The sequence below is a fragment of the Carcharhinus amblyrhynchos genome, chromosome 8 (genome assembly GCF_965287045.1).
Source record: "Carcharhinus amblyrhynchos chromosome 8, sCarAmb.v2.hapA, whole genome shotgun sequence".
Lineage (NCBI taxonomy): Eukaryota > Metazoa > Chordata > Chondrichthyes > Carcharhiniformes > Carcharhinidae > Carcharhinus > Carcharhinus amblyrhynchos.
In genome coordinates, this window is record NC_137331.1 from 2,827,408 (window position 1) to 2,847,783 (window position 20,376).

The following is a 20,376-nucleotide window of genomic DNA, read 5'->3' on the forward strand; positions in this document are numbered from 1 at the left end:
CTGTTATTGGGAGAGAGGTGCTATATAAAGGTACTATTTGTACCAATCCTGGATTTGAGCATCATGATCAATGCTTTAGACCTTGAAAGATGATGCAGTGATGAAACTGGCTGATATAATTCTCTCAAAATAGTCTCCTGAGAGCTGAAGCTGAGTTAAAACATTCAGGTTGGATGCTTATTTGGCATTCTTCATTTTTGTCCAGACCTTTAGGTCAGAGCTTGTAAATTTCTTCAGTCAGGGATTGTGCTGCGTCGGGAGTTAGATTTGCACAGCCCGATCTCACTTTCACCCGAACCGTCCCATACTTGTATTCTGCGTCTCACCCAATAAAAAAGCCTCATCAGAACGACCGTCATCACATCCTTCGCACACCCCAGCCGACCCCACCATCATGGGATTATGTCAGCTGCGCATTGGGAGACAAATGGTGAATTTGCACCTGGTTACGGTTTGTAAATTAGTGGGAGACAGTCACATGCTGTTTTCTTCCACCTCAAAGGAATTTTACTTTGGATTATTTAGAGGAGAAGAAAATGAAAATACATTACTATGTTCGATAGTTAGTGTGACAGCTTTGTGGCGCATCTTGGTGGTGGCCTAATGTCATATTGTTGAGAATGATGTTTGTGCTCTTAAACCATTAAACAGGCAAATTGTCAGAGACAACTTGCAGTCATCATTGGCCCACCTAAATACTTAACCCAAATGCAGGGATCTCCAAGACATTTTCCTTATGAGAGGTTAGAGGGCTGTTGCCAGGAGGTCATGACCTAAGCCCCGAGATTCCTTGTTGTTATGGGATACCTTATGTTAAAGATATGAGTGTTACAGTTGAGGCAGGGCAAAGCCTTTTATTTTGTTACCATATCTGACGGCAAACATCATTTCGCAAAGGCATGATTCCTCAGGGACTCCATAAAATTTTATGGTTAACTGAGGGAAGATACGTTTGTTGGCAAAAAAGGATCAAATGCTAATGCATTGCAAGAGTAAAGATTGAAGCTGTCAACATATCAGTGTATGGAAGGTCAACGGAGAAAATAGTTGACCTCAGCTAGTGAAGACATGAAATTTTTTGTTCTCTGAAAAGATAGCTTTTGACAGATTCCTGACATTGTAAGTTAAGATGTGGAGATGCTCTGTCTGAGGCCAGAACTCTCCATTCACCTGACGAAGAGGGAAACCTCAAAAGCTTGTGAATTTACTTTCAAATAAATCGGTTGGACTTAAACATGGTGTTGTCAGACTTCTTATTGTAAGTTAACCCTATTTCAACTGCTCCCCTTCTCGTGGTAAACACCCATGCCAGACTTCTTGAAGTTTGCTGTTCTACTTTTGTCCTCTGCTGCAATCCTTGCTGCTGAGATTTTTTGCTTCCTCCAGTGCCATAGTTGCTCCGTTAAGCAGGTTTCACATACTGCTATTGTACAATGCCATTCTTCCTCTTCTGTACCATGTTCTGCCCTGCACCCCATTTGACAACCATTGGAATTTCAATGCCACTGCAATGACAGCTTCAAACAACCTGAGCTGTTACCATAGCTACAAGATGGGGATGTCACATCTATGCAATTATAGAGAATAGCAGAAATCTACTTTCATCCTTACAAAGAAGATCTGCGAAAAAAAATAACCTTCCTGCAACGATGTCTCCATCAAGAGTGCACTTTTGCAATTTTTTCACAATATCTTTTCAGTTAAGATTGTATCACACTCAGAAATCTATCATTCTTTGTCCTCAATCATCCAGATTGGCTGGGATTGTAATACAAATAGCAACCTTTATTTTCATGAAACGAATGCACTAATGTGGTGCGATTATAAGATGCTGCTGACAACATTAACATCAAGTGAAATTCTGATCAACCCAAATGAAATAAACACTTTGGCCTTCAAGGAAACAAAGAAGTTACCAACACTCAGACAACAGTGTTGATGCATTCATTTAAGCTCCATATAAAAAAAACAGCCTTTTCAACACTGAGGCTCATTATACAACCATAAATTTTACAACAGCAATAAACTTGTCAGAGGATTAACAACCTTGCTGGTATCCTGACTGCATTCTCCGGATGAACTTGTCTTTTTGGGCATTGCTCTGTGACACATGTTAGATTAGTAAAATAACCTTGTCAATGATTGCAGATGATAAACAGAAAAGAATAGGGCTGGAACATCTTTTCACATTACACGAGAGCAGAATTAAATCACAACATAAGGGACACATCATTGCACATATCATGTAGGTCGTAAATATATCAATGAACAATGTAGACAATGGAGTTTTTAATGGGCTGGGGAGTTTGGTAAACTTGACAGAAAGCTTTGCTCTAATCTTTAAAAGCTTGTGTCAATAATTTTGCTCCAAGTGGAGAATGCCAGACATTTTCCAGTTATGTTTATGATGTTGCTAACATAGCAACCAGAGGAAATCTTCCCTTACTGACTATTGCTTCTTTTAAAAAAAGACATCATGACCAATCTTTAAATCCACAGGTATTCATTTGTTTCTTACCTTGTTAGGGCTTAATGCTGTTATTATCCAGACACATTGAGCATTGCTGTCATATTGAAAGGGGAAGTTGGGGGACACAAAGGTACCAGCTGGACCGTGCAGATTAACTCCACAAGTTTTAACTGCAAAAGATAAACACGATTGTTAAACACGGTCCTGCTAATGTAACACAAAGAAAATAGTCCTTAAAAATCTGAAACTACTGAGACAGATCAGCGAGAATTTCCTTGCTGGATCTCACCAAATGTAACTTCAGCTGATGATCAGTGGAAATGATGAATAAATGGAGTTTCCAGCAATCCCCTAAAGTTAGAGTAGCTGTTCCTGAGAATCCTTGAAGATTTCACATGACATAAAATTTCATTCAAATTTCATGAGCTCAGATTCAAAAATGTGCTTATGTTAATAGAATGGATTTCAAAAAACAGGACTGGATCGAGGACTGTCGATTTGATAAGTGAACGAAGATCAACTTGGGCCTGTGTAATTCAGTGAGAAATGATGAGGTACAATAAAATCTGAATGTGTAAATTAGAATGAATGAGTCACAATATAACATTGGGTTTTTATGACTTGTAACTCGAATGTGTAAATTACATATGAATGACAACTATTTTTATAATCCATGTGATATTTTTGTGTGGGCATTCTATTCACCTTTGCATTAACTATGGAATGATTGTTCCTTTTCCTGAAAGCATTTTAACAGCTCCCTTGACGAACACTTAATGATGCAGCACAGAATTAGGCCACTTTGTCCATTATGCTTGTGTCAATATATTCAATGAGACCCACTCCTCCACCCTTTCCTAAAGTCCCTGAAAATCTTTCACTTTCAGTCTCTAACCAGTGTGAATTCATCCATACACAAAGTTACAAGTTGGATTCTTAGCTTTTAGAGAACTATCTGATTCAACTGTTGTGTCTTTCAGGATGTTACAATTGACTCAGCATCCCAAGTTAAGGGGTCTAAAGGAAAGAGAGTTCTTGGTCATGATCATGACCCTCTCCTAGAAAACGCACCCGAGATGAGCATTGAACAAGCTCAGCAGTTATGTTGTCAATGGGCTGGGTAGCTTGCTTTCACTCACTAGAATATGCCCATGGAGTGGCAGCCAAGGAACAACAGCATGGCTGAGAACGAAGGGAAAGAAAATCTGAAACGTACATCATCACTTAATGTATTTCAGGTTACTTTGATAATTTTAATAATCACTTAGCGAACGGCAAAGTAGTTAGCACGACTGCCTTACAGCATCAGCAACCCGGATTCAATTCTGGCCTTGGGTAACTGTCAGGAAGTTTGTATGTTCTCCCCATCTCAGCATGGGTTTCCTCCAGTGCTTCAGTTTCCTCCCAAAAGTGTGCAGATTAGGTTGATTGGCCATGCAAAATTGCTCCTTAGTGGTAAGAGGATTAGCAGGGTAAATACGTAGGGATTACAGGGATAGGGCCTGAGTGGGATTCTGGTCAGTGCAGATTTGATGGACTGAAAGGTGCCCTTCTGCTCTGCAGGAATTCTATGATTGCATGACTCGCATCAACCACTACTGTAAGGAGGCTGGGGCACAGGACACTAAAGGGTTTAAATACCTTTCTAAGTCATAAAGAAACTGACTGCTATACACCAAAGTGAACCAACAAATATCTCTGCATAGTTTGAAAAATAATAATTTTCGGTTATTTAAATTCAAGTTCGTGATTGCTGTTGGTCACAAACACTTCTTAAAAATGCTTATTTTTGTGAAAAATAATTTTTTAGCTGTCGAATAAAACAGCACAGTATATCTATTTATGTGAAAAAGTTTCTATTTTTAAATTATCTTCTAAAACATTGCCCAGTTGTCCTGGCTCATCAAGATTTTACATGCATTGAAATGCAAATAAGTTTGGGTTAGAAATATGAGCAATAAAAAACATTTGTTAAAACTCGGGCAGTTTTGAGTGCAATTGTGCTCAGATGCATTAATTGGGGTACAGTAAGCAGCAAGATGGAGCTTAAAGGTAAAACAAAGTTACACAAAAGCATCAGTTAACAATACTTTACTCAGATGTATAAAACATTTAATCATTTAGACAATAAGAATCAAAATTTATTTTTAAAACATGTATAGAATAACATATATACAAGCATGTACAAGTGACATGATACATAAAAGAAGAAACTGGAAGACTCAAAAACAAATTTAGAATGATTATTAGTAATCCTTTCTTTAACCGGAGTGCTAAATGTTTGGAATAATCAACCAAAAAAAGTAGCTGAGGCAGAAATATTCATTATTCAAAATACATAATAAAAGTATGAATAGAAAATTCAGCCCTTGAAGCTGACTCCACCATTCCACAAACTCATGGCTAATCTGATTCTGTCCACTTTGTAACTCTTGGCTTCATTATAGATTAACAATCTTTCAATGCAGCCTTAACTATACGTTCACTGCTCACTGGAGTACAAGGCAAACACTAATGACCCTCAGAGAAGAAATTCCCCAAATCCACAACTGAAATCCTGAAACTCTGTCCACCATTTCCAGTTTCCACCACGAGGGAAGCATCCTGTCAGCATTGGCCCTGTCGGGTCCTTCAGAATCGGAAATGTTTAAACAAGCTCAACGCACCAAAATAAATTGAGGAAGAAAGAATTTGAATTCAGAAAACTGATTTCATGATCTCAGGATGTCCGATGCTCTTTATAGCCACTGAACTGCTCTTAACATTATGTTATAATGCAGACATATACAACTGCCAATTTTGCAAGACCCCACACACAGGAATATGACAAGTGAAACATTAACTGAGTGCTATTGGTTGAAGGATGAAAGTTTGGCCAGAACACAGCTCAGCATAAAACAATATCAGCATATTTAATTGGGCTGCATTTCAAGACCTTTCTGAGTGTTAAAATCAGCAACAGGCTACCACAGGAAAGCTGAATGTAGGCACTGACTTATGAGTACATCCGGTTATTTTACCTCTGCAGGTGTTCAGTAATTTTCCACTATGGTTGCATGCACCGCAGCTGGATTAATGAACTTTTTAACAATTATAGCTAAGTGACTTGTTACTTGTTAAGCGGCTTATTCACTGCTTGAGAAAATTGATTCATCACAGTTGCACTTTCCCTGTGGTTAGCTACATGTTTTTATATGACTGCAAATGAAATGGCAGTTCCAGGAATTGTAGGTACAGAAGCGCTTTCACAATGTATTCGTCATTGGTTCACAATGACTGAAATATCCAGACATGGGGTGGCACTGTGGTTTGCGCTGCTGCCTCACAGCGCCAGGGATCCGGATTCAATTGCTGGCTTGGGACACTGCGCAGAGTATGCACATTCTCCCCGTATCTGTGCGAGTTTCCTCTGGTTTTCTCCCACAAGTCCAAAAGACATGCTGGTTGGCTGCATTGGCCATGCTAAATTCTCCCTCTGTCCCCGAACAGGTGCTGGACTGTGGCAACGAGAGGATTTTGACACTAACTTCATTGAAGTGTTCATGTAAGTCGACTCGTGACATTAATAAATAAATTTAAAATGTTTGTTTTTTTTGTTTTGATCAGGAGGAGGGTGGGTTGGAGAAGTAGAACATAAATTTCAAAGCCTAAGTGTGTGAGGGTTGTCGCATATACATGAATTATAAGAAAAAAAATGATACATTTCTTCAAAGAAATCATCCTACATTTTCCACTTTGGATACAATTCAGACTCAAGCAGTTACAAATAGGTGTTTGCTAGACCCAATGAGAAATGTGTGAATTGTATTCAATCTTTCAAGTTTAACTCATTATCACAGCTCCAGTTACAAATTTGAAAGGATGCTGGGAGAACACAAGTGGTTGAACGAGAAAATTGCCTGAAAGGGAATAATTAAAAAGAGGCAGCAGATTTTTCAATGTCAACGCTTCAAGCCCTCACCGGTCTTTTAACAGGCCTGCAGGGAATCAGAAATAACGGCAAACATTAAAGCTAATCTAAGGTGCAAACAAAAGTTTACAAGGTTGGGGGGTTGGGGGAGGGGGGATTGGGGGGAAGGGCGGGGGGAGTTGGGGGGGAGTTGGGGGAAGCGGGGGGGTTCCAAGCTGATTATTAACTCATTGAATGCTCCTTCTGTGGCCAACAATTCCTGGTATTTGTCTCAAACTAAGCGGTAGATGCTTCCGCTGCACCACAAGTCCCTCCGTACTCATCCATACGAGTATCCCTATCCATTCTAATATATCATCTCCAACTCCAGAAGCCTTCATCATGTCCATTAGCCTTCTCAAATGCCTTTTGAAAATCCAAGGATACTACATCTATTGGCTCCCCTGAAGTACCCCACTGGTTACAACCTCAGAAGAACGCCAAGAACTTTACCAAACATGATTTCATTTTCATAAAACCATGTGAACTCTGTCTGATGTATGGAGCAGAATTCTTCCAGAAAAAAATTCTGAGTGTTCAATTTGTGAGACAACTGGAGTAATTCACATTTTTTTTTCTGTGGGAGTTCAGACGAGAATCTCCCACACTCTGTGCACTGCAGAGGCCACCAGTGTGAATATGATTAGATTTCAGGGGGCAGGGCCTATTCGCAGCCAGCAGGCTGAAACCAGTGGGCTGCTGCAGACGCAGAGTGGTCCCGAACTGTCAGCTCCTGTTTGCCGGTGAGCTCAGGATCCCTGCACTGCTGCCTCTCCACATCCTGATCGCGTCCCACCTGACCATTCCCAGACCAGCCCCAACCCCCTCCGGTTCCGGACCACCCCCGTTTCCAGAACCCCTCACTTCCCCGGAGTGTGGACACCCCCAGAGGCAGACCTCCCCCAAACAAACCAACCCTCCTACCCCCATTTATCTCAATGCAGAGTGACAGCGGGACCCCCACTCCCACCGATCTCCCTCTAGGACCCATTCCCATCAGGCCCCACCATCTTTGCGCTGCCTCATACTTGATGGGCAGTGCCAGGGCATCAGGCTGGCATTCCCAGGGGGCACCCTCCCCACTGCCCGACCTCTGAGGCCCCCATTGCCCCCTTCACTCCAGCAGGTCAGGCAGCAAGCTCCCAAAAAGTGGGCAACTCCTCTAAACCCTGCTAGAGTGAAATACTCCAGCAGGGTGGGAGAGACGAGTAGTCCCAGAGAGTTCAGTCCTGGGCCCGCTAATTACATTAAAATTGTATGGAAATAGGAATTCAAATTCCTTCTCTGCCTTCATCCCGGTTTCCAGCGTGGATCTGATGGCACCAGAAATCCGGCACTGGGAGATACACGTGCAATGGGAACTATACGTGGATCCCACATGTGTCAGGCCCAAGGTTCTCCCACCCTGCTGTGTGAGAACATTATCGCGACAGGGTAGGAGAAGCCCCCCATCATTTTCAAAGTGAATTTTAAGAATCCCTTAATAACACATCCCAACGTTTTCCTTTTGGCTGATGTCAGGTTAACTGGCCTCTCGCTTGTTTGAATGTTGATGCTGATGATCTAAGGTTGAGGACAATTGCATTTGGGAATCTTTAATTGAAGTCCAGATATACTAAGTGCTTACCATGATTGAATTGCAGATCAGCTGTCACCTTTCTACTGGTATGTTGTAAAACTGATCTTTGGCTTGTTGACATGGAAGGGCAAAGCTCCTCACACTTATTCATGAATCATGCCTCAGTTTCAACAGCGAGCAAATGGGTTCAGATATTGTGCTTCTCAGCCTTTTGCTTAATTACCACCTTGTATAAGTTCAGTATGACCTCCTTGTTCTTGTACTCTATGTCTCTACTAATAAAACCCAGGATACAACTCTGTAATTTGACATTTGACTTTAGCATCATACATGATTTCAAATGAAAAATATATGGTGTGTAGGCAACTCAGTGTCTCAGACCAGTGCCGTGTGGGGTTGAAATTCTGAAATACGAGATGGATTTTGTTGTAATTTTTCCATTGGTTGAGAAGCAGGCAGAACTAATTCACATTGCCAGATTAAAGGAAAACAATTGGAAGACTTATCCAATCTAATAGTCAGAACACTTTAGCATTTTTAGGGTGAGCTTTTTATATATTCACTTGTTTATTTAAGCTGGGTGGAGTGAAGGAGGCAAGAAAAAGAGAAAACTCAGTCATTTCTGCATGGAGTTATTAATTTAGCCAAGTCAAAATGGAAAATGTGGGGTTTTACACAGGTCTACAAAGGCAATTCACAGACTAGTTCCACCAACTGGTCTTTGAAAATTGTCTTAGAGACGAACTGACGTTTGAGGACCTTATTTCTAGCAGACACCTCGAGTGATGCTCAACTGATGTTCAGAGAAAATGGAGAGCGAGGATGTGTTACTGGTTGGTGAGGGTCAGGTTCATTCTGCGTGTTGACAAGAGTATGTTGCTGATCATACTCGCTCAGAAAAAGAACACGGATGAAATCTGGGTCCCATGACCAATAACAGATTGGAGATGTGCCCAGACCACTCTGTTAAAGCTGGAAAACAAGAGAAAGATAAATTAGAGCCTCGAGTCTTGATGTGAATAAAGAATTAACACTGACACTTCCCATATAGTGCAATCTCTAGTTTCTAAATTACATCTTGAGTTGTGCCAAGAAATTGGACGATAGACAGAGACACCAAGGCCGGAACTTCACGACTCACCAACTCTCCACCCCCACATGCAGGATTGGGTGATAAAATGGGCTGCCACGTCAATGCTGCTCTCCATATTGCCCACCCTCTCTCCCCAGCCTCTGTTGCAATCAGCTGGCCTGATCATGTGTAGACCAATTAAGGCCCTTAGATGTCCAATTATTGGCCAGTTTAGGACCTCTTTCCATTGTCACTGGGATTTTATCTGCAGGGCAGCACCAAACATGCAGCCTGCCAGGTAAAATCTGGGGATGCCTGTTTTTCAGGTCCCCTTTGCCAATCAAAGGCTGCCCCAATGTATTTGTCCCAGCTCATCAAATGCTTTCCCTCTCCTCCCAACGTGTCCACACAGCTTTCCATTCATCTTGCCAAACCATGACAGCCTAGACATACCAAGAGTATTGCAGCATGCTTCCCTTTGAACTCACTGCAGAGTCTTGGTGCTGGCTACTGCTCCCAGGGGGTTTGCTGGGAACAGAGAACTGACAGCCATTTGATTGGTAAGGTGTCACCTGAAGCCAGTTAATGGCCCAATGACTGTTAAATGGCCATGGGGTAAATCAAATAAGTGGGGGAGGGCTTAACACTGACTCTTACATGGGGCAGAGGGGAGTGCTTTTAATAATGATACATAGGCACCAGTCACTCAAAATACTTGTGTAAACACATTTTGAGTTCATTTATTTAAACTAGGCACTTGAGAACATGGATACATGGTAAGGAAGCTAAAAGACATCAGCAGCAGAGTGTGTACCATGTACTCTGCTCATTGGCCAAAGTGAAACAGAGACTGGATCACAATATACAATCCCCTTCCAGAGGAGGCATCCTGCAATTCCTTAAAGACATATTACAATGGAGGGTTGGAGGACGAAATCCTGCCCTCGGTGTAAATTTAAGCCCCAAATAACATTGGATTAGTTGACTGTTTGTAATAGTGCAACGAGAGGGCACAGTGTCAAAATAAGGGGGGTGGGGGAGGGAGGTGGGGAGGGAGGGGGGGAGGGTGGGGGAGGGAGGGGGGGAGGGTGGGGGAGGGAGGGGAGGGGGAGCGGGGGAGGAGGAGGGGGGAGAAGGAGGGGGGAGTGGGGGGGGAGGAGGGGGGAGTTTGGGGGGGAGGAGGGGGGAGTTTGGGGGGGAGGAGGGGGGAGTTGGGGGGGGAGGAGGGGGGAGTTGGGGGGGAGGAGGGGGGGGAGTGAGGGGGGAGGAGGGGGGAGTGGGGGGGGAGGAGGGGGGAGTTGGGGGGGAGGAGTGGGGAGCGGGGAGCGGGGGGGAGCGGGGGGGGAGCGGGGAGCGGGGGGGGAGCGGGGAGCGGGGGGGAAGGGGGGAGCGGGGGGGAAGGGGGGAGCGGGGGAGGAGGGGGGACTTCTTCACTCAAAAGGTGGTGAATCTCTGGAATTCTCTCCCTGTTGAAGTGATGGGGGCTGCCTCGTTGAATCCATTTAAGTCACGGGTAGATGGATTTCTGACAGACGGGGGAATTAAGGGTTATGGGGAGAAGGCCGGAAAGTGGAACTGATCCACCTCAGATCAGCCATGATCTTATTGAATGGCGGGGCAGGCTCGAAGGGCGAGATGGCCTACTCCTGCTCCTGTTTCTTACGTTCTTAGGTCTGTAAGCATGCACATTAATAAACAAGACACCAGAATTCTACAACCCCACCCACCACGGAATCGGAGCAGACGAGGGGCGGACAATGGAAACGTTGACTGATCTGGGGCAAGACTTTCTGATTTTGAATCGAGCGAGGCTGTACAATTCCGCCAAGAGGCTGGAAATCCGCCCCCAAAAAGTGCGTAACTTGTTTTAAAATGGGAGTAAATCCTGCTGCTTTTCTCAACGGGGCTTCCAAAATGAACTCCCACACCCTGGGCATCGCAGAGTTGCCTCGCGTGAATCACGATGAAAAGCTGGGGACGGGGCCTATACCCGCTGAAGAGGCCGGCAGCACAGCACTGAGCGGGCATCGGGATTGGCGCACGCGCAGTAGCCCGCACTACTCGCCTCCTGATCACTGGCCACTCAATCAGTGACCAAGCCTTGTGACCCAGCAGTGCTGGCCGTGAGGCCAGAATTCCGGTGGCTGGAGATACGTGGAGTTCAGTGGGAAGACTGATACACGGTTTCCACTTCTGTCTCCTGGCCTGCTCTGCTGACAGAGCAGCACAAAGGACTGGGAGAATTGTCCCCATGATCTGTGGAAGAACAAAGAAGAACAACTCCTCCAAATATTCGCGGAATCGTTACTGTGAAACTGTCACTTCCTGTATCATTGACAAAGCCAGGGAATTTGATGGACGGCAAACCAGTCACATTCTTTTCCTGAGAGAACTGCTCTGGTACCCCAGTATAAACACATTCCACTGGATCTACATCTCAAAATCATGTTATAACAAGGTTCTTTTCAAAAATGCCAGCCGAGTAGTCAGAATAACAAAAACAAAACGAGGACAACTAATTCAAATAAATGTAACGTTATTTCGTTCTGGTAACAGATGTGAAAGAACATACAATCAGGCTAATGAAAACCACACATGGACAATGTTAAATGGGTGGATGCCGACTGGCAAACTACATAATTCTTTGTGTCAACTTCAATTCTCGCCCTCGCCTCTGCTCGATCGAGGATGGTCTGAAATCTGTCACACTTGCGGCAGTTCATTTTTCATTCACACCCAAACACTTCAGGCAGGATAGAGTGGGTGACAGCAAAGGAGGAGGAGCAGCATCATTATTGGTTAAATTACCAATCACGGTTGTGAGAAGGGATTATGACTAAATGGGTAAACAAAATGAGTCTTCAGGGTTGAGTTTCCGAGTAATAAAGGGGCAGTCAGATTACTAGGGGTACATTACAGACCCCCCCAAAATAGTGAGAGAGAGAGAAAGAAGAATGTACACTTGGACAAATCTCTGCCTGAAGGAATGAGGGCAATAATGGTTGGAGATTTGAACCATCCCAATATCCACTGGTCTCAGGCAATTCAGAGGGACATTGAGGGGAAAAATTCATACACTGTGTCCAGGAATTTTTTAAACACTATGTGACAAGCCCAATGAAAGGAGATGCAATTCTGGATTTAGTCTTGGGAAATGAAGGTGGGCAATTGGGCCAAGTGACAATGGGACAAATTGAGGATGGTGACCACAATTTGATTAGATTTAGTATTATTATGGCTAAGGACAGAGATAAATCAGGATGAAGAGTTTTACAGTACGGGGAAGAAAAGGTTTACTAAACTGAGAAGTGATTTGGTTGCAGCCTGGGCAAGACTACTAAAGGATAAATCAGTAGTAAACCAGTGGGAAGCACAAATAAATTAGATCCATAGGGTCCAGAGCAGACATGCCCCTTTCAAAAATATGAATTGTACTGCCAAATCGAGCTGTGTGATTGTCTAGAAAAATACAGGGGAAGATTAAACAGAAAAAAAAAACACCTGATAATCACAAAAAACTTGGCACTGCAGATCGACCGAAGGAGAATAGAAAATACAGGGATCAAGAAACAAAATGAACAAGAAAATCAAAGAGAGAGCAAAATCAAAGAGCAAAAGAATAGTGAAAGAAAAAGTGGGACCTATCAAAGATGAAGGGACATTGTGAGAAGGTGCAGAGGCTATTGGAAGACTTTCATCTATCTTTTTGTATCCATATTCACAAAGGAAAGGAAGGATCTGGAAATAGTAATCCAAGCGGAACAGTGTGAAATATTGGATAAAATAACCATAACAAGAAAGGAAGCGTGACAAGAGTTGGCATCCTTGAAAATGGATAAGTCACCAGGGCCGGATGAATTATTCCCTCACATGTTGAAGGAGCTCAGGGAGGAAATAACAGATGCTCTGAGGATTATTTTCTAAACTTCACTCGACACAGGATAGGTGCCTGAGGACTGGAGGAATGCAAATGTGGTTCCATTGTTTAAAGCGGGTATGAAGGAAATGCCAAACAATTACAGGTCAATTCATCTTATTTTGGTGTTGGAAAAATTGTTTGAATTAATCATAAGGGATTGGATAAATTGTCACTTGGAAAGGCATGGACTAATCAGGGGTTGTCAGCATAGCTTTGTTAAGGAAAGGTCATAGCGTTGCAAATTTGATTGAATTCTGACAAGTTGTTTTAGGGAGGCATTGTGGCACAGTCGTTTGCACTGCTGCCTCAGGGACCTGGGTTGAATTCCAGCTTGGGTCGCTGTCAGTGTGGAGTTTGCACGTTCTCTGTGTGGGTTTCCTCCGAGTGCTGTGGTTTCCTTTCACAGTCCAAAGATGTGTGGGTTAGGTTGATTGGCTATGCTAAATTTTCCCTTGGTTAGGGGGATTAGTTGGGTAAATATTTGGGGTTATGGGGATATGTGGGGTGGGATTGTTGTCAGTGCAGGCTGGATGGGCCTAATGGCCTTCTTGTGCACTGCAGGTATTGTATGATCCTAAGTGACAAGGAGGATCGATAAGGGCAGTGTAGTGAGTGTTGTCGACATGGATTTTAGTCACATGGCACAAGGTCGAATGGTCAAAAAAGTAAAAGCCCACGGGATACAGGGTAATGTGGCAAATTGGACCCTAACTTGGCTTAGTAACGGGAAACAAAGGATAATGGCCGATGGTTGCCCTTGCAAATGGAAAGTTGTTTCAAGTGGTGTTCCACAGGGCTCAATGTTGGGACTCCTGCTCTTTCTTTTATATATTAATGATTTGGACTTGAACATGGAGCACAATTGGGAAATTTGCAGCCACAACTAGAGTAGTGCGTGCAGTTCCAGTTAAGTTACAGGAAGGACGTAATTTCTCTGGAAAGAGTGCAGAAAAGACTGACAAGAATGTTGCCAGAGTTGGACAATTGTAGTGATGAGAAGAGTGTGGGGTTGTTTTCCTTGAAACTGGTGCAAAATTGTGAGGGGTAGAAATAGGGCAGAGAGGAGGAACCTGCTTCCCTCGGCAGCAAATTCAAAAAACAACACTCATTAATTCAAGCAAAACGGCAAAAGCGTTAGTGGGACCGCAAGGGAAAACTTTATTGAAAAAGAGGGTGGTGGGTTTCTGGAATTCACTGCTTGAGGCAGAGACCCAAACTCTTTCACAAAATACCTGGGTCTGGAGCTGTAAACTGGAGGGCGATGGGTCACGTGCAGGGAGACGGGATTAGAAAGGGCACCTGGGTGTCTTTGGGTTGGCATGGACAAGATGGACCGAAGGGCCTCCTTCTGTGCTGTAACTTTTTCTATGGCTCTGTGTCACGAGGAAAATCTTTTCACACTGGCCCAGATTGTATGGTCAGAGGAAAGGCAATAGCATTCAGAACTGACCTTGAGGAAAGCTACTGACAAGAGATCTCCCAATATCTGTGTCGCGGATCTCCATTTTCCCAACAGAGTTTTCAATCCAGATTCGAAACTCAATGATTTCTCAACATCCAGCAACAGTGAGACCATCAAACAGGGAAAGGGGACAAACGGTCACATTAATGTATTCCCAAGGACAGCAAGTGAGAAGTAAAACGTACTGCTTTTTTGTCAAAAAAAGTTCTAAAAATGTGAATTCCTTCTCATCATGGAGACATGGGATATTCCACAAATATAATTTGTTTCGGGCTGGTGAACTTGTTGAGCAACGAATGAATGAAGTGGACCATTAAAACCCAGTTACGCCTCATTCTTCACGGGTATAATTTTTCCGAGGAATTCTTTTTAACAATGGCACGAAAAAAAAGGTTTTCGTCAGTTCAGAGATATCTACTCGAGCGCTGTCTGGGTGACTTCAATAGCTGGAGCTGGAGAGAAGCAGACAATGTCCAGAGTTCTGTATTTAACTTGTGCAGATGCAGACTGCAGAACTTGCTGTCAGTTTCAGAGGACTAATGACAGCGAACACTGACAATTTCACCATTATTATTCACCCAGAAACCCAGTCAATATATGTTGAAAATAGTTAATGATTTAAATCTGTTCATTTATTGATTAGCCAAGTGCGGTCATCAGGAAAATTAAATCGTCTTGTTTAAAGAACTAGCCGAAACAGGTAAATCTGTCATTTGTGACTACGCTGCCCAGGGATTTTAGTCCGCCTTCATTGGCAGCTTTAGCTTTGCCAACCTTTCCGGCTCTCAATTGTTGCACTTCCTTTTATTTCCCCTTTTCCATTTCTATTTTTCACCTCTGTGCTCTCTTGTGCTCCTTTTCCCTGTTGTGATAACAGCTCAGCTGTTTAATACCCCACTGACTCGTCACTGTACGGGCCGTAACATCCGTGTTCCCCAACAATGGATTTGGGAGGGGAACCCAAAGATAAGCTGGGGAATCCCTTCCTGAGCTTTGCAGGCCAATATTTACATGGCAATTGTCCAGTGATGCAGTCTTCTCTGGATAATTACGCTCCGCTATGAACCATCCAACCATGAGATTTAAATCATTAACTTTGGATGGTTCCACCAAGGTTACACTAATAGTTGTGCTCAAATTAGAAGAATTAAAACTCCTTCTAACTTCTGGAAAACTATTTTAAACACCCAGACCAATCCTTAAATAGGACACCCCCAACACTCCTGCCCTCTCCAGATGATTCCCCACACCAATCCAACCAACCCTGCTCAAAATTTCCGAGTTAGATGAAACAGGGGGAATGTTCACCTATCTTTAATGCTTACCAACTAAGCTTTAGTATTGCAGCAGGGCAAACCCAGGGAGTGTGGGCTACAGCAGAAGAGGAATGAATGGAAAGGGTTAAATGGACAACCTGATTACAGGTTGGCAGACATGACAGATTACCATATCCCAAACAGCACGAACACGATCAATGGAGACGGGAGAGGTTCCGGAAGATTGGAGGATTGCGGATGTCGTCCCTATTTTCAAGAAAGGGAACAGAGATAGCCCGGGAAATTACCGACCGGTGAGTCTGACCTCAGTGGTTGGTAAGCTGATGGAAAGGCTTCTGAGGGACAAGATTTACGAGCATTTGGAGAGGTTTGACATGATCAGGAATAGTCAGCATGGATTTGTCAAGGGCAGGTCGTGCCTTACAAGCCTAGTTGAGTTCTTCGATAATGTGACTGAACACATTGACGAAGGAAGTGCCGTGGACGTGGTGTACATGGACTTCAGCAAGGCGTTTGATAAGGTCCCCCATGCAAGACTTCTTGAGAAGGTGAGAGGGCATGGGATCCAAGGGCCTTTGGCCTTGTGGATCAAGAACTGGCTTGCCTGCAGAAGGCAGAGAGTGGTTGTGGATGGGTCTTTTTCTGAATGGAGGTCAGTCACCAGTGGAGTGCCCCAGGGATCTGTTCTAGGACCCTTGCTGTTTGTCATTTTCATAAATGACCTGGATGAGGAAGTGGAGGGATGGGTAAGTAAGTTCGCTGATGACACGAAGGTAGGTGGTGCTGTGGATGGTCTGGAAGGATGTCAAAAGTTACAGCAGGACATAAATAGGATGCAGGACTGGGCGGAGAAGTGGCAGATGGACTTCAACGCGGATAAATGCATAGTCGTCCATTTTGGCAGAACCAACGGGATGAACGAGTACACTACCAAGGGCAGAAGTCTGAGTAGTGTTGAGGAGCAGAAGGATCTTGGAGTCCGGGTCCACAGGACTCTTAAATCGGCCTCGCAGGTGGAGGAGGTGGTCAAGAAGGCGTATGGTGTACTGGCCTTCATTAATCGAGGGATTGAGTTTAGGAGTCGGGAGGTAATGCTGCAACTTTATAAGACCCTTGTCAGGCCTCATTTGGAGTACTGTGCGCAGTTCTGGTCGCCTCACTATAGGAAAGATGTAGAAGCTATTGAAAGGGTACAGAGGAGATTTACAAGGATGTTGCCTGGACTGGGAGGCATGCCTTATGAAGTTAGGTTGAGGGAGCTGGGACTCTTCTCCCTGGAGAGACGTAGGTTGAGAGGCGACCTGATAGAGGTTTATAAAATGTTGAGAGGAATAGATAGGGTGGATTCTCAGAGGCTATTTCCCCGGGTTGAAATGGTCGCTACGAGAGGACACAGGTTTAAGGTGCGGGGAGGAAAGTACAGAAGTGATGTTAGGGGTAAGTTTTTCACTCAGAGGGCGGTGAGTGAATGGAATCGGCTGCCGTCAGTGGTGGTGGAGGCGAACTCGCTGGGGTCTTTTAAAAGACTTCTGGATGAGTATATGGGGTTTTATGGGATTGGGGGTTATAGATAGGTGTTGATGTGATCGGCGCAACTTGTGGGCCGAAGGGCCTGTTTGTGCTGTAGTGTTCTATGTTCTATGATCACACTGTAGCTGAGATCTCTGAGTGATCTCTGAGATCTACAGCAACAATAAGAGAATCAATATCTTATCAAGGCCCCTAGAGGAGCCACTGTGCCTCGGAAAACTAATCAAGTATCGGGGATGGGGATAATTAACAGACCATCAAAATCAGTTTGACAATCACAACACTTTGACGTTGTCAACAGGTAGACAGGATATATCTAGAAAATAATTCAAGTTAAAGGACACGGGACAATGGACTTGCATAATGTGCTCGAAACAGAACTTTAACAAATTTTAAGTAACAATCTGATGACCTAATCAAAATGTAGTATTTTGTAACAGGAAAAAGTATATGCAAGAACCTATGATAAGCAGAGGAACTCAGAAGCAAACTGGAATTACAGCCACGAGTTCTGTTCTCCCTCATGCACATTGAATAAAACCATGTTTGTTGAAGTCCGACATAATCTTTGAAGAATTAATTCATTCATTCCCTCCAATACTATTATTAGTAACCCTTATCACCACTAAAAAAAAAACTTGCAAAAACTAAAGTTACCCGAGTTTTGAAAGATAAGTGAGAAAAATATTCAGCAACCAAAGAACAATCTATTACATTTCAGTTTTTCCCAGAATGGAATCATTCCACACTGAAGCCACAGATTGGACTGGACTGAATAGGTCTTTTAGTTGCTGCTGTCTGCCTGTCTCTGGCTCCTCTTTGTACACTTTATACTTACTACAAGTTTAAAAATCTACTCACGGCTCATTGTACAAGATGTAACACCTTCAAGGATTTTTGCAGTGAGACTAATGGCAGAAATACTGAAGTTCACATCAATTCAAGTGATTTCCAATGATTTCCATCTGCAAAGACATGAGCATCGGACTCTGCGGAGAAGCAGTAAATCACAGACTGCAACTTTGAGATTTTTGCATTTAACTGTGCGTATGTGTAAATGTCAGAAGTTGCTGTCAGTTTCACAGTTATAATGATGTCAAATGCTGACAGTTTTACCATCATTACATCCACAAAATCTGAACTGATGCTATTCTTTGGCTTATTGCACTGAGGAATACTTATTTCCCATTCTTAACTGGCATGTATTTACATTGCGATGCTCTGCACAAAACCTGCTGTTTATCCATTGTGAAAGCATAAGAACAGTGGTAGACTATTTAGTCCCTCATTCAATAGATCATGCCTCATCTGTGACCAAACTTCATATGCCTACCTTTACTCCATATTCTTGATATCTTCAGTTAACAAAAATCTACTACTCTCAATTTAAGATTGATGTAGGATCAATTTCCATTGTGGAAGAGGTCTAAGCTGCTACTGTCCTGAAAGGTGTAGCAGTTTTTCCTAACTTGACTCCTCAGATCTAATTCCGAGACCATGGATGGCATTCAATGCTAAGTGGGGGAGGGGTGAGGGCAGAATTCAGCAGGAGGCCCATTGGCAGCAGGATTGTCCACTGCTGCCCACTATTAGCAGAGCAGGAAAGCCACTGGAGGATGCAGTCAAATTCATTTGCATTCTGCTAATGGAATGCAGACATAGGCCCAAACTGGTGGACCTGTGATGCTGGTGGGAAAATATGCTGGTGCAAAGCATCCCCCTTGGCCTGATCTCTCCCTATCCCCATCAGCTCCACGATCCTCCAAGATATTTGCTCGTATCTCGTTCTCATCACCTGAACATCCCAGATTAAAAATCAGTCCATCGTTGATGGCCAAGTCTTCAGTTGTCTTGACCCAAGTTCTGAAAATTTCCCACCAAACCATACCAATTTCTTTTCCTCCTTTAAGACAAGTCTTAAAACCCATATCTATGACATGCGTTGACCATTTGACCCAATATCCTTATGTGGCTTATTGTTACATTTTGTTTTATAATGCCTCTCTGAAGCACCTTGCAATGTTTTATTATGTTTAAGGAGCTATATGAATGTAGCACTTCATTGTTGCTGCAATATTAGTTCTATAATAACTAATATAACTAATTATATAATAACCAATATAATAATATTAGTTATATAATAACTAATATAACTGGGTGGCACGGTAGCACAGTGGTTAGCACTGCTGCTTCACAGCTCCAGGGTCCTGGGTTCGATTCTCGGCTCGGGTCACTGTCCGTGTGGAGTTTGCACATTCTCCTCGTGTCTGCGTGGGTTTCCTCCGGGTGCTCCGGTTTCCTCCCACAGTCCAAAGATGTGCAGGTTAGGTTGATTGGTCATGATAAATTGACCTTAGTGTCCAGGGATGTGTAGGTTAGAGGGATTAGTGGGTATAATATGTAGGGATATGGGGGTAGGGCCTGGGTGGGATTGTGTTCGCTACAGACTCGATGGGCCGAAGGGCCTCTTTCTGCACTGTAGGGTTCTATGGTTCTATACTATGTTAGAAGTTCATGCCGACCTTAAATTTAACTGCAAAAATATTAAAAATTATTTTGAATGGTGGAGTAACAAAGCCCTGTTCCAAGGCTTATATTCTGAAACTATCAATGCTTGGACTAACACTTTTCAACCATTGATGCGTCATATTCTCCTTGGAGATATCATTGAGTTGCATTGAAGCTCTGACCAGTTCTAGTGGATTCATCCTGAATTTGAATCAAAGTCTATACATTTATTTAAAAGGGAATTGCATCGGTGCTCAAAATAAAAAAAAAGGATTAATGCATTGAAGGACAAGGCAAAGAGTGAGAACAGACTACGTAAGTTATGTGGAAAAAAGTATCATCATAACCTTGGCAGATGAGATTTTGTCCAGTCCTACTTTCTGTTCTGTTCACTCGAGGTAAACTTACTCTTAGTCCATTTTAGAATGGGCACATCAAAGATAAAGCCTTGTTCTGGTATTCAATGTCCACTCAAGAAACTTCAACATTCCTTTAAAGTTTGTCAGAATATATTTTCAGTATTAATGAGATGCAGAACCGATGAATCTATGACATGTTGACAAGTTCCTCAACTAAATCCCATTCCTCTCGTCCTAAACGTATGACGCAT

General features: G+C 43.2%; 1 protein-coding gene across 1 annotated transcript in view; it reads right to left on the reverse strand.

The window, feature by feature from the left end:
- The window catches only part of csmd3b (CUB and Sushi multiple domains 3b), a 1,478,622-nt gene that overhangs the window by 591,486 nt on the left and 866,760 nt on the right, over window positions 1–20,376 (reverse strand). Inside the window, exon 8 of the mRNA XM_080194817.1 lies at window positions 2,519–2,640. Coding sequence (XP_080050943.1) covers window positions 2,519–2,640 — 122 coding nt within the window. The remainder of the gene's footprint in view (window positions 1–2,518; window positions 2,641–20,376) is intronic.